This window comes from Abramis brama (genome assembly GCF_963993115.1).
Source record: "Abramis brama genome assembly, chromosome: 11".
Lineage (NCBI taxonomy): Eukaryota > Metazoa > Chordata > Actinopteri > Cypriniformes > Leuciscidae > Abramis > Abramis brama.
The window spans coordinates 35,253,871-35,269,174 of record NC_139973.1 but is presented as its reverse complement, the minus strand read 5'-3'; the positions used below and the strand labels follow the sequence as shown (position 1 = coordinate 35,269,174).

At 38.2% G+C, this 15,304-nt stretch overlaps 1 protein-coding gene across 3 annotated transcripts in view; it reads left to right on the top strand.

Moving 5' to 3' along the window:
- myh10 (myosin, heavy chain 10, non-muscle) overlaps positions 1-15,239 on the top strand; it is a 60,162-nt gene extending 44,923 nt beyond the window's left edge. For all 3 annotated transcript variants that reach the window (XM_084128670.1, XM_084128669.1, XM_084128668.1), the window contains 17 exons: positions 18-189; positions 1,247-1,459; positions 1,882-2,026; positions 2,222-2,428; positions 2,879-2,983; positions 3,134-3,286; positions 3,558-3,806; positions 4,488-4,700; positions 6,031-6,243; positions 7,199-7,360; positions 8,057-8,185; positions 8,327-8,415; positions 9,799-9,922; positions 10,108-10,316; positions 10,418-10,526; positions 11,164-11,336; positions 13,491-15,239. In XM_084128670.1, coding sequence (XP_083984796.1) covers positions 18-189; positions 1,247-1,459; positions 1,882-2,026; positions 2,222-2,428; positions 2,879-2,983; positions 3,134-3,286; positions 3,558-3,806; positions 4,488-4,700; positions 6,031-6,243; positions 7,199-7,360; positions 8,057-8,185; positions 8,327-8,415; positions 9,799-9,922; positions 10,108-10,316; positions 10,418-10,526; positions 11,164-11,336; positions 13,491-13,626 — 2,801 coding nt within the window. In that variant the 3' untranslated portion in view covers positions 13,627-15,239. The remainder of the gene's footprint in view (positions 1-17; positions 190-1,246; positions 1,460-1,881; positions 2,027-2,221; positions 2,429-2,878; positions 2,984-3,133; positions 3,287-3,557; positions 3,807-4,487; positions 4,701-6,030; positions 6,244-7,198; positions 7,361-8,056; positions 8,186-8,326; positions 8,416-9,798; positions 9,923-10,107; positions 10,317-10,417; positions 10,527-11,163; positions 11,337-13,490) is intronic.
- The last annotated feature ends 65 nt before the right edge of the window (positions 15,240-15,304 follow it).

The window sequence follows — 15,304 nt, the reverse complement described above, 5'->3', positions numbered from 1 at the left end:
GGGCGTTTGACCATCAGAGCGTCTGAAGAAAGAAGAGAAGACAAGGCAAGAGCTTGAAAAAGCCAAAAGAAAGCTGGATGGCGAGACCACAGACCTACAAGACCAGATAGCTGAGCTGCAGGCCCAAATTGAGGAACTCAAGATCCAACTGGCCAAGAAAGAAGAGGAGCTGCAGGCTGTACTGACCAGGTGAAGATCAGTGAGGAGCACTGAATAAGATAGAGAAAAAGGAGGTTATTTTAATGATTAAAATAAAATATAATATAATGGTTGATCCAAAATGCTTTGGCTGTCATCTAGATTACTATGTCTAAATAATAACTTATGGTTGGCATAGTGGTGGAATTAATTGTTCATTTATTGTTCAAAAGTTTGAAATTTTTTCCGTCTCTTGTATTCTCCTTGTATTCTTTCTTACCACAAACTTTTGAATGGTAATGTTTTCCACAAAAAAAAGCAGCAAAAACCCTTTCAACATTGATAATAATGAGAAATGTTCCTTAAAGGGATACTTCACCGATTGGCATTAAGCTCTGTATCAGTAGAAACCCGGTATTATTTTTTAATGACCGTGCTTCCCTCCCTCATGTCCCCCTGAGACGAGAGATTTCTGTATTGTGTGTCTGGAAAAAAAACATCTGATGATGCAAAAATCGTAATTTTGTGTCATCAGAGGCTTTTTTGGCCAGAGGCGAGAGACTACAGCCAGTAGTAGGAGCTCGTTCTGCATGTTTTCAACCCGTCCATAGGGGGATCTCACGATAAAACAGCGTCTTTTCAGTTTCGAGTCAACTAGTAGCCTAGTTGTATCATTTCTTCCAATACTGCCCTCTGTAACCGGTAGGCGTGGCTTGAGAGTGGCCTCATAGGGCAGTGAAGCAAGTGCATTCTGGGAGTTGTTGTCTTTCATCCACATGAGCCAAAAATAATTTTTCTGGCTTTTCTCAGTCTAGAAATAATTTCACATTTCTACTACTTAAATGACCCAATTTAAATACAAATGCATCTTTCCAGCGGTGAAATATCCCTTTAAGCATCAAAACACCCATTCAGTAATAAGTAAAATTTCACATGTCAAGAAATATACCAGTCATAACAGAGGTTATTTACAAATAGTCTTAAAGATACTGTTGCAAAATTGGCCTAGATTTTAAACTGGCCTGTTTAATTCTAAGGATCGGAAAGAGTTTAAGTGTTTAACCCCTTGTTTTGCCAACAATCTCTGCTTATATTTGTTATTCCACAGAGGTGATGAGGAGGTCGCTCAGAAAAACAACGCCCTGAAGCAAGTACGGGAGCTGCAGGCCCAAATATCTGAGCTGCAGGAGGATCTGGAGTCTGAGAAAGCAGCCAGAAACAAAGCTGAGAAACTCAAGAGAGATCTGAGTGAGGAACTGGAGGCTCTGAAGACTGAGCTGGAAGACACCCTGGACACCACCGCCGCCCAGCAGGAGCTGAGGTACAAGAGGAACTAAATCCAAACTACCATAAAATGAAATTAGGGCCAGTTTATTCCGTCCCCATTTTTTTTTTTTATATAATATATATAAAGTTTTTAATATAAGATTTCCTATGTTAGAATCGGTGTGCAGTGATTAGCATGCATGCTGCAGACATATTGCAGGTTCAAGTTGCATGTTGCGCAAATGATTTGTTCAGAATTTTTTTTTTTTGACTTCCCATTCATGTCATAGCTAAATAAAACAATGATTGCCCCTCCATGTGTGCCTAAGGTTGACCCCTCAAAATGGGCCTTTTGGTAGTGTAAGTGGAGAGTCATGTAAGCCAGATTGAGTTCATTAGTATCTGACCTTTTCTGTTTTCTTTGAACCCTACTCCCCAAACGTGTCTCACCTAATAATGTGTCTTTTCCTCTTAAAGGACCAAACGAGAGCAGGAGGTGACAGAGCTGAAGAAAGCCATCGATGATGAGCTGAAAAACCACGAGTCACAGATCCAGGAGATGAGACAGAGGCACGGCACTGCTCTGGAGGAGATCTCTGAGCAGCTGGAGCAGGCCAAGAGAGTAAGCCATAGAGATAAAGACTAAATTACTCATTACTGTAGGGAGCCATTTTTATGTTTTAATGTCTTGACTGGAACACTGCCAGTCGTCTGCTGTCAAGAATGATTCATTTCCTCGTTCAGTGATTGAATGGTGTACAGTCTCCTGTTTATACAGTTCTGGCTCTCTCTCACAATGTCTGTCTGTCAACATTAGGTTAAGTCAAATTTGGAGAAAAACAAACAGACTCTGGAGGGTGATAATAAGGAGCTGACCAGTGAGGTGAAGAGTTTGCAGCAGGCCAAGTCTGAATCTGAGCACAAGAGAAAGAAACTTGAGGCTCAGCTGCAGGAGTTCATGGCCCGCTTCAGCGAGGGAGAAAAGGTTAAAGGAGAACTTTCGGACCGATCCCACAAACTACAGGTCAGTGCGTACACTGTGTCACATAAACTACAAGTTAGTGCTGTTACACTCCCTCCCCCTCACATAAACTACAGATCACTGTTGTCTCAATTGATTTTGCAGAGTAAAAGTGTGGCTTTATTTAGAGCTGCATGATTAATAAAAAGGAATAGAAAAATTGCGATACGGCTTGGTGTGATTTATCAAAGTGTGAAGGCTGTGATTTAATTAAGCATAAGTACTGTTAAAATAAAATTGTTATTATATAACAATAAAAATATATTATTATATAGTGATATTGATATATAAGCACACTTATTAAAAAAAAAACACATTTAACAATTATGGTTAATTCTGAGTCTGTGTTTGCGGTCATATACCCGTGTACACTGAAATAGATCAGAATCCAGGTTACGTGTAAAATATCCCTCCAATGCAAATTTTAATTTTTATGTTTGTCTTTTGTTGCAGGCGGAGCTGGACAATGTTTCTTCTCTTTTGGAAGATGCTGAGAAGAAGGGAATAAAGCTAGCCAAAGACGTTTCTAGCCTAGAGAGTCAGTTTCAGGACACTCAGGTAATGTGTCTCTACAAACATGAAGTGCTGAAGGAGTGGATTTATTATCTACCAACAAGGTTGATGCTCAGGAAGTATTTTTATTGTTGAAACAGCAATAAAAAACTGCACAGATTTGATAAAAACAGTTGTTTAATATTATGTGTGTAGGAGCTGCTTCAAGAGGAGACGCGTCAGAAGCTAAACCTGAGCAGCCGTATCCGTCAGCTGGAGGAGGAGAAGAACAACCTCCTGGAGCAGCAGGAGGAGGAAGAGGAGGCACGAAGGAACCTGGAGAAACAACTGGCAACACTACAAGCCCAGGTACACACAATCACAAAGATTTTTTAATGAGGATACGCATGTATCAGTTGTCAGTTCACATCAACATCTAGCGCATCAGTTGATGCATTCATTAATGAAGTGTTAATCTGCAAATAACATGTTGGCAAAGAAACTCACAAAGCCTGTCATGTTTGAGGACAATTTTTTACATTTTTAAACTTCTTCTCAGAAAGGAAATCAGATGTACTCTTTACTACGTAAACTGTTAAAAAGAAAAGCACTCCATTGTAATCCTCCTTTTTTTGGATAGCTGGTTGAGACGAAGAAGAAACTGGAGGATGATGTGGGAACTCTTGAGGGTCTGGAGGAGGTCAAGAGGAAGCTGCAGAAGGACATGGAGGGGACCAGTCAGAAGCTTGAGGAAAAGGCCATTGCTTTTGATAAGCTGGAGAAAACCAAGAACAGACTGCAGCAGGAGCTTGATGACCTCATGGTGGACCTGGACCACCAGAGACAGATCGTCTCAAACCTAGAGAAGAAACAGAAGAAGTTTGACCAGGTATGAATTGGTTTTGATTACAGGGATAGTTATAAATAAAAAAAATATATTCTGTCATCATTTACTCACCCTCATGTTGTCTCAAACCCATAGGACTTTCATTCATCTTTGAAACACAGATGAATATATTTTTAGTGAAACCTGAGAAACTTCTGTCCTTATTTTGAAAGTCAGTTCCACCAAAATGTTGACGCTTAATTCAAGGCTTCTGAAAAGATACAATCACATTATATGATGAACAGATTTATTTAAAGCTTTTATTCAAATATTAACAGATCAGCACACATACACAGAGCACATAAAATATGGTAAATGGAACAATGTCTGTCTTTATTAACTTTTTAAAGCGTCAGTTTTACTTCCAGTAGAGGGAAAGAAATCTTCCAGGTTTCATTGAAAATATCTTCATTTGTGTTTGGAAGATGAATGGACATCTTATATGTTTGAAACGACATGAGGGTTGGTGATTTGGGGTAATTTTAGGTGACCTATCCTTAAGGATTTTATAATGCCAAGTTGTATTTGTTTTATATTTTACTGTTTTATATGGTATTTGCTACTGTTTTATGTAGTATTTGTTTTATATTTTAATATACAGTCATTGAGAATCTTCAGGTACTACTGAAAACATTTGTTAATAACAAAAAAAACCCCTGAAAGCATTTTTGATGTGTATGATAGATGCTGGCAGAAGAGAAGAACATCTCTGCGCGTTACGCTGAGGAGAGGGACCGTGCTGAGGCAGAGGCTAGAGAGAAGGATACCAAAGCTCTGTCTATGGCCCGAGCCCTGGATGAAGCTCTGGAGGCTAAAGAGGAATTTGAGAGGCTTAACAAGCAGCTCAGAGCCGAGATGGAGGATCTGATGAGTTCCAAGGATGACGTAGGCAAGAATGTAAGTTACTATGTTATTGGACTGTTTTATGAGGGTAATGCAGTTTGTACTGTTTATTATATATGGTAATGATTGAATTCAGCATTATGATGTGTGAAGAATCTTTGGTGTTTTAAACACAGCAGATTTTGTCAGTTCTTCCATTTAATTCCATTAATTGTTTTGAGGCCTCATGATGTGTTGACACACACACAGCATGTGCTAACCAAGTGTGAGGCAGCAAGATTCAGGTGTCATGTAATTTGCGTGCCTTCACTGACAACAGAATACTTATTAGCAAAGCAACAAAATCATCCAGTCAGAACATATGCATGTTTAATATACTGCATGTGGAGCAAGATTTTGGACTGATGAGATTTCCGTGTGGCTTGATCTACTCATAGTGCTATGACAGAGATAGAAGCAAAGTAGATTTGGATAAATGATTTGGTGTAAAAATTAATTGCGATTTTATTTTAATTTTTTTTAATCCAGGTTTGCTGTGGTTGTTTGTAGGGCTGCACAATTTAGCCAAAATGTATTATTTATCAATATGGCTATATAATAATAATAAATAAAAATATAATATTTTTAATAAAAACAAAATAAATATTACTCTTGTAATATTTTACTATTAAAAAACTGAGTATTTATGAAAAATAATAATATAATTATTATTTTCCTTTACACTGTAAAATTACAGTACTCATATTTATGTCTGTCTCAGTTTCTTCATTTTTAAACGTTAAACCATCAATTTTATTTTGACGGAAAACCACAGAGCCCTTAAAGCTTGTCTTTTGTTGACAAGTGCTTCTCATTACAAGTGTGAGGAGATAGTTGGTGCATGTTAAAGCGACCCAAACTCAGAGTAGATGCAGAGATGGAGTTCATGTGGAGCAAACACCGCTGGATAATGAGCAGCTCGGTTGTAAGAACACTGAAACACGCAGAACGTATGTTTATTTAATTAAATAGCAGCCTTTGCAATTTGATGATCGTACTGAGTCATATTTTTTGGTTTTATTTTCATGTATCTTGCAGTACTAAAGCAAACAATAAAATGTGTTGTGGTTTTAGCCATGATGTCATGGAAATTCAAATGTTAAAAGTGATCAGAAAAATTTGAAATTTATATTTTAAAATGTATGAAAAAGGGACATCTTCCTTAGCAATCTCCATGAAATATTTTTTGAGTAATCATGTATGACTTGAATGGACAAAGACTAGTCATGCACAATTATTGTTTAAAATACTGGATGAATCCTGGATTTCTCATTTGGCTCTTGATTATGAAGTGACCGGTTAGGACACTGTTGCGGTCTATTTATGTCCGTTCTGTAATCCGTAGGTCCATGAGCTGGAGAAATCCAAACGCACGCTGGAGCAGCAGGTGGAGGAGATGCGCACTCAGCTGGAGGAGCTGGAGGACGAACTACAGGCCACAGAAGATGCCAAGCTGCGTCTGGAGGTCAACATGCAGGCCATGAAGGCTCAGTTTGACCGAGACCTGCAGGCCAGAGATGAGCAGAATGAGGAGAAGAAGAGAGCACTGGTCAAACAGGTGAGTGGAATTTACAGTTTTTTTGAGGATTACAAGTAATTTGAAGATAAAAATTATCCATGCATTTAAGATTAAACATGATGCATATATGATATATATACACACCTGTTTCCATTAATTTAACGGTGCAGTAAAATATTTCTGAGTAATAATGTTGAACAAAATCAACACCTAATAAAACTATTTTGAGAATATTTACTATGTCTGTTCTGTGTGTGTGCTGAATTTTTTTGTGTTTGTACATAGTTCTGGCTGTTTAAGTGGGAGAAAAAACAAAGTGGATATTTGAAGAAAGACTGTAGAAAGAGAGATAGCTGAGATAATACCAAAGAGGAATAGGTCAGGGGAATTTAATTGGAAGAAGGGTTACGATCAGACAAGAGCTAATATGGTTAATACTGGAAAGGTTTTCCAGCGCTGGAGAGACATTAGAGAGCAGGAAGACCTGAAAAAGGATCTGTTTCTGCTCGATACACGAGTAATTGTTTTTTTGCTATGTTTCACAGAACTAAGATATGCTGTTGTTGTTGAATCACAGCTGATTCTTCCATACTTGCACAAGCTGTCTGATGCAGCAGCTGTTAGTGGTTGCCTGTGGATATTTTGGGGGTGGAACAATGAAGGGACGGGTGTGTTTGTTTGGGTGTCCATTTCAAATAGCAACAGTGTTGCACCTTTAATTTATAGATTTCTTAACCTTCTATTCATTTTTTTATTTTTTTTCCCTATATATATATATATATATATATATATATATATATATATATATATATACTCTTAATTTTATTTCCATTTTATATGGATCATGTGGTTGCAAAGTGAAGAAAATTGGTTTATTACTGTATATTGTGGCAGATTTGTGAAATAAAGGGTTAATACCTTTAAGAAAGACATCAACAAGTTTTTGTATGAGACTCTATTTGGCTGTTTTGATTCATGAGTCCTGTACCTTCAGGTGCGTGAGATGGAGGCGGAGCTTGAAGATGAACGAAAGCAGAGAGCTCTTGCCGTAGCTGCCAAGAAGAAACTGGAGATGGACCTCAAAGATGTGGAAGCTCAGATCGAGGCTGCAAACAAGGCCCGTGATGAAGCCATTAAACAGCTACGCAAACTCCAGGTAGAAGCTTTCCCACAATGTTGCTGTTCATGCACGGAAATGTGATGACACAGTACTGATAATGCAAGAAATTACACATTTACTGTTAGCGTAATCTGTATAGCAGCTAAAGTGCAACAGTCGTTTAGTAGTGGGACAGAGATGTCTGCATCACTGACTGCTAGGGATGGGTATCGATGCAGTTGTCGTAATTCGATTTAATTCCGATTCGCAAGATCTCAATTTGATTCACAACCGAATTGCACTTGAATGTTTAAATTGGCAAGAACACGTGCAAATGATAAACTTTCGTGACCATGCAGCACTGGCCCGATCCGGAACGTCTTTTACGCTGAAAAATGCACCTGCATCTGCCATGTTAAGCATTGAATGAACGACAGGCTCCCTGTTGTAGCATCGGGCAAGGTAGATAAGAGGATGACATCTAGTGGCGAAGACTAGTAATAAGATTCACGCAGATGTTATTTTCAATGTTTCCAGAAATATATATATATATGGAAAAAGATCGATTCATTGCTTTTGAGAATCGATATCGAATCAACCACATTTTGTAAAAAAAAAAAAAAAAATTAAAAATGAGATGCCCAGCCCTACTGACTGCATTACTGTGACTTTTTGTGACATTTTAAGTCACAAGAATTAGTGCAGATAGGACAAAATGTGAGAAGCACAGATGGCAACATCTCTTTAAAACAGGCCCAGATGAAGGACTATCAGAGAGAGCTTGAGGAGGCGCGCACGTCTCGGGATGAGATCTTCGCTCAGTCTAAGGAGAATGAGAAGAAACTCAAGAGTCTCGAGGCTGAGATTCTGCAGCTGCAAGAGGTGAGCCAATACAGCCTGAAATACATCTGAGAGAAAAAAAGCCTTTCTGAAGCATCTGTTGCTTGATTTTCCACACACTGTTATAAATTAGATTAGTTAGACTGGCAAGTCTTGATGGTTTGGTCGTGATTGTGTTTTTAGGACCTGGCATCTTCAGAGCGAGCCAGACGTCACGCAGAACAAGAACGAGATGAGCTGGCAGATGAAATCTCTAACAGCGCCTCTGGAAAGTGAGTCATAGTGCTGCAAAGTTTCTTAAAGTCAGCTTGAACCGGAAGTTGCGACTAACTTCAGTATTGTGACGTATTTCTGAGTGAAGCGGAATAGGAATGCCATTCCAGGGGGAAATTGACGAAAGATTTATAGATTACAAAGAAATATTTTTTTTTTCTTTGGATTAACGGATGAACTTCACCACAAGACTAGTGATGTGTGTTTTAGCAAAGTAAATGGGGTCCATTTTGATTTCATGTCAACCCTCTACAATGCGAGTAAATCACTCACATATGTGACTAAATCTTCAGTCTGGGCGACTAAATAATGTCTACCATTAGCCACTGGCTAATAAATTCTTAGATTTTACTCGCCAGTGTGTGTGTGTGTTACAGGGCTTAGTATAAGTTTGCATAGATATACTTTCACTCTCTGAACACTAACTGAGCGCTTCAGAGTTTCGCTCAGTCAAGTGATCTGTACTAGTATTTCAAATTCACCTCAATGGATGCGCAGCGTGCCTGTATTTGATGTACTGTGAACTCTAGTGTGAAGGCGCACGACTCGCTGTCGTGTTTCTCACACACAAGCAAATAGAGAGAGAGACTTGCATACCACTCAGAATCGACGTGCTACATGTAAACAGTATTCTTTGTTGTATTTTCCTGTCAAAATAACAGAGTTCATTTGGAATTATTCAGCTTTTAAGAACAAGCAGAAGATATGTTGGTTTCTCCAGTAGTGGGCAGAACTAATGCGTAAATCCCTGTTTTGATTTCAGCAAATCAGTTCGAGCGAACGATGACAACATGCTTAATATTCATTAACCCAGCAGCTCATCAATCCTTAGTGTATTGTTTATTGTCATTATTAGTAGTAGGATTATTATCTTTTAATAATTATCTTTTAATAATTATTACTATTATCTATTACTATTATTTTTATTTTTTTATTTTTTACAGAAACATTGAATGACCAACCATACCTTAAGCACCACCACCAGTCCTAAGTTCAGTTAAAATGACAAATATGCATTCATTCATGGTTACCAAGTTTTAGTACTAATTACTAAAGTTCTATCATTAAATAGTGCTTAATTATCATAATACAATGCTCGATTGACTGATGTTAAAAGTGTACGTTTATACTAGCCAATGGTGATTCTATTGCCAAGGTGTGCGTAGAGGGTTGCATGTGGACTTGATTTCAAGTCACCATGAGAGTTTTTCTATAGGATGTTGTGATGTTTTTATAAATGGCGTTTCACTCGTGAATATACATCAGAATAGGGAAGAAAAGAGTATCACAATTTCCATTTCTACTATTAATTAATTTGCTCCTCTGTTCATAGTTTGTTCAAAAACAAGCTTTATCATTCATTCACGTTTGTTTTCCTTCAGGGCAGCCCTCTTGGATGAAAAGAGGAGGCTGGAGGCTCGTATCTCCCAGCTGGAAGAAGAGCTTGAGGAGGAACAAAGCAACATGGAGCTCCTCAACGACCGCTTCCGCAAGACCACTATGCAGGTGCAGTGTTGAGGAAGCTACTGTAAATATGAGCAGCTTGTAGCAAACTGTTTTCAATGCAGTTAAACTTGTCAGAGCTTTGAGAACAGACCATGTTTTTAAAGGTTTATGTGCTTGGGAGCTTTGTAAGATGCGTAATCTCCATTAGCACTCTCTAATAACAGCTGTTGTGTCTGAATTTTCAGGTGGATACATTGAACACAGAGCTGGCAGGAGAGCGCAGTGCCGCCCAGAAGAGCGAGAACGCCCGTCAGCAGCTGGAGCGGCAAAACAAAGACTTGAAGTCCAAACTGCAAGAACTGGAGGGATCCATCAAATCAAAGTTCAAGGCCTCTATCGCCGCCCTGGAGGCCAAGATTATCCAGCTAGAGGAGCAACTTGAACAGGAAGCAAAGTAAGCAACAATGAAAAGAAACTCTCACATTCTGTATCTGCCAAAACTCAAATTAGTGCCAGTGGTTTTTGTTAACGATGTATGATCCGCGCGCTTCACAGGGAGAGAGCAGCAGCAAATAAGATTGTGCGTCGCACAGAGAAGAAACTGAAAGAAGTGTTCATGCAAGTGGAGGATGAGCGTCGCCATGCTGACCAGTACAAAGAGCAGGTGAACGAAACCCCAAATACTAATCTTCATTCTCAAAAGCGTACCGGGTCCTGAGCTGCTCATACTGATTACATGCAATAAATGAAACTGAATTTCCACTTTCCAAGTTTCAGACAACATTTCCATGGGCTGTTTATGAAACATCTGACCAAAAATGGCAAACTGTCTGAAGTTGCCCATTTCAATTTGATTGGCTGGCTTTTCCAAAATGTATTTTGCTACCAAGGCACCAGACTGCTTTTGTGGATAAACTAGTCACTGGTTCATGTCAATTCAAAGACACTTGATGACACATAAGCCTTTAGCACCAGATCAGCGCCCGGTTCAAACGTGCAGATCGGTTTCGTTACGCTTTTGGTGCGTTTGCCTTTTAATGTTTCAGCGCTTATCAGTTAGGCAAATTGGTACTGGCACCAGTGCGAGGGTCTGCTACACACATGTGCAGCATTATTTGCATAATGCATAAACATTTCATAGAACACTTTTGTTATCATTTTATTGAGGAAAATTATATTGCGATGGCTAACCACAATTAGGACTGAGTGATAGTTGTTTATCTCTTATTGCTGTAAATGACTGGATGAGAAATAAAAAGGAACTCAGAAATTCAAGACTCACAACTTCTGTCTGTCTTTAGATGGAAAAGGCGAACTCCCGCATGAAGCAGCTGAAGAGGCAGCTGGAGGAGGCTGAGGAAGAGGCGACTCGAGCGAACGCCTCGCGCAGGAAACTGCAGAGAGAGCTGGACGATGCCACTGAAGCCAGTGAGGGTCTGAGCCGAGAGGTCAACACGCTCAAAAACCGCCTCAGGTATTGGCCCAAGACTAAATGCACTCATATATTTATATATTGCAATACTTTAGATCCTTGTATTAAAATTAGGGCTGTCAAAGTTAGCGCGTTAATAACGCGTTAACGCAAAATCATATTAACGGCACTAATTTTTTTAACGGGCGATTAACGCAGCGCATATTTTCTGTTTGACCCGTGGCCCAACCCCTAGTTGGAGAAATGGAGATACACCGTGTTGGCAACTTAGCGACATTGCAGACCCCTTTAACGTTTTTTTTTTCCTTCAACAAAGCGCCCAAACCTTATTTAGTTTCTGAGAATCTACCGGTACCGCCGGTACTGCTCTCTCAGCACGCGCGCGCGCCTCTCTCTCTCTCTCTCTCTCTCTCTCTCTCTCTCTCTCTCTCTCTCTCTCTCTCTCTCTCTCTCTCTCTCTCTCTCTCTCTCTCTCTCTCTCTCTCTGCGTCTCGCGCGGAGGAGCAGCGCTTTAATTCAGTTAAACAGATATTATGTTGCTTCTCTAATTTTACAAATATACACGGATATTGTCTTTAGCTTATGTGTATTTGATTTCACCAGACGACGGCTCGATTATCAGAATTTTTGTGCAGATTAACGTCTTGGAAGGGAGAACTGGTTATGTTTATTGGGTCGCGTTTCAGTCACAATTTCAAATTCATTCCGTTGTTTGACAACAGAAACAGTAAAATATACCAATGAAAACAGTTTTATTGAGAATTTAGCTTCATCAAAATGGGCACAGAGAGAGACAAACTACAATGTAATAATAAATGCTAAATGTACATTTAGCATTTTCAGAAGAGCTGCCCTGTCATGCAAAAATCTAAACATTTTTTTGTTAGTAAATTGCTCAGTGCAAAGAAAGAGAAGTAATGGGAACATGGCATTTCTTTGTTCTTTCTACATGTGTCTAATAGACATGAACAAGTTCTTTGAAAAAACATTATGACCTCTGAAACATGTCTCCTCTTCATGCTCTATATTGACTATGGTTTCAATAATAAACATACATTTGCATAAAGCATCTATATTTATCCATGCCCACGTTGATTAGAGTATTACAAACTTGAAAAGTATTAATTTAAGGTATATTTAGAACAAATAAAAAAATGTGCGATTAAATGCGATTAATCACGAGTTAACTCACGACAATCATGCGATTAATCGATTAAAAATTTTAATCGATTGACAGCCCTAATTAAAATGTAAGAATATTTGTGCTTTCGTGTTCTACAGTTTAATAATGAAGCAGCAAATGGTCAGTTGAGTGAAATAGCAGTGAATATCAGCACAGATACAAAATGGATCCAAAAAAGCTGGATCAACCGGAAAAACAAAGTCCTGTCAGCAGTGAAACAAGGCAGTCCCATAACAGCACTTTTGGGATGACGATCTAATTGGTGGACCAGAACTGATTGACCCAATCAATGAATGTACAATTTAACTAAAACTATTAAAGATCATTTTCAGAAATTGAAAAAAAATAATAATTTGCGAACGAAATTTAGAAATTTCACCTAAACCAAAATAAAAAAACATTTCAAACATTACTAAAACTGAAATAAAAAATAATGCTAAAAAGAAATATTAAAAATAAAAATGAAAAAAGCACAACAAAATTACTAAAATTCAAATAAACTATATTTAAATAGAAATATTGATTTAAAAACTAATAAAACTGACAAAAGCACAAATCAAATTTACTAAAATGAAAATACAAATAAATGAATGGTAGATTAATTAATTAAATTAATAAAAATATTTTTAAAAACTAATAAAAGAGCACATAATCAAAATTATTTACTAAAATATAAAAAATGCTAAATAGACATTGAATTTGTTTTAGCTAGAATTGAAATAAATTTAAATAGAAGTAATACTAAAAACTAATAAAAATGGCAAGCACATAGCAAAATTAAATGAATGCTAAATAGAAATATAAAACATACAAAAGCACAACATAATTACTAAAATAAAAAAATACTAAAACTGAAATAAAAACAAATTAATGCTGAATTTAAAAAAAATAATAAAAATGACAAAAGCTAAGATGAAAACTGAAAATCTAAAAATAAAAGCCAGTTCAAAATGTGAATAAATCGTCTCATGGTATATAAAGAACAGTGAAGTGACAGTGGCTGTGTCCTGCAGACGAGGAGGTCCCGTCAGCTTCTCCTCGAGCCGCTCTGGACGCAGACAGCTGCAGGTGGAAGGAGACTTCTCTGACGACGACGCGGACAGCAAGGCCAGCGACCTGAACGAGAACCAGACGGCTCAAGCGGAGTAGAGCCATCAGCCCCACTGCTTCCTCTCCTAATGACTCTCTCCTTTAGCTATGTGGGGTCAGCGGTACAGAAAGAGGACCAGTGAGCGACGTACACACACGCAAACACACACTAACACTTCCACACTCAGAATTAAGCTACCCTCCTCAGCCCTACATGTATATCCCCTCTCCCTACCAAGGGAGCATCAACTCTGCCTTGTTCTAAATGCAAGATGCTTCAACTACAAAAATACTGCGCTCACACTAGAAGTACAAGTGCATTTCAAACATCAGTTTGCTTCGTGGACATGAATATACTCATTCATAAGAGCGTTAGTTTAACGATGTAAAACCATCTGCTAGCTAAGCAAACGTGGCCGATTGGATCTTAGTTTGTACAGTACAGTTCTCCAGATAAACGCGTTCTGCAGATTCGGGGTCGATTTGAGATGCATGTGCTGCTCGTTCGCTACAAGCCAACATTAAAGAAAAGAAAAGAGTCCTGTGGCACTGGACCGGAAAAGAAAAAAACTGTGAAACTTCAGCATCTCATTACCATTTAAACACATGAAATAGTTCAAACACGAGAAATACTGCATTAGTGATCTATCGTCACTGAACTCGAGGCCTGTTTTATCTTATTTGGGAGATTCAGCTGACAAAGGCAATGTTTTGTGTTTTAAGAATTTGGATGTAACTGCGAATCGCTTTTAACTGCACATCGTAAGAAAAGCCATAAAAGGCCACTTCAACTGGAAAGGAAGTATGAAGTATTCTGGTTGCAAATGCATGCCAAGATGAAGAATTATACGCCTTTACATATTTAATCACTTTATGGATGTTTTTCCCCCTATATGTGACAGAATGATGGTACTTCTCAAACCCAGCTGCTCTGTTAGATATGAATACAGCCACCAAAGGAAGTGGATTGGAAGTGCTTCAGTTAGAGATCTCATTCATCAGCGCTGAAAGCAACTGGAAATACCGAACACGTTAATTCACAGGCACTTGACTGAATTTCCCAAGAGCATCTCCTGTAACGTCGAGTTTAGCTGTGGAAGGGATGCTTTGAACACTAGTATTATTAAGAGAAACCGTACTAACCTGTCTCACTGTTAGCATTTAATGACGAGTTTCTTAAAGTGCCTTAGACACTAATTAGAAAACATCCATGAAAGTATGTCACGTATTCGTAATGAAGAAACACTAACATGAAGGAAAAACTGGCTGAAGGCAATTGAAATAAAAATATGTAACCCTTTTTTTTTTGTTCTTTTGTATTTTACTGTGCTATGATTCATATCCAGTATATAGGTCTCCTATCCCTTGTATTCTCATGAAGATCTGAGGGAAATCAGTGTTCACGATGGTTTGATATGAAGAAGCCTCCGCCTCTGGCGAGGAGCGAGTGTGATTTCATTTGGTTTAAAGCTTTATCATCCATGATCTAGTTACTATTATTGCAGTTATCATTATTATTGCTATATTATCACTTCTACTATTGGACTGGCTGTTGACAACCAGGCGTTCAACTGCAAATGTCTCTCCTCTTGTTTTTCTCTTGTATACTGTAACTATTTCTAGATGACAGTGAGTTTTGTAAAGGAAAAAATAAAACATTCATTGTAGAAGCATTATGCTTTTCTTCCTGTTCCTGAAGTTGCTCATTTCTTTTAAGTGTTCATTATGATATCATATA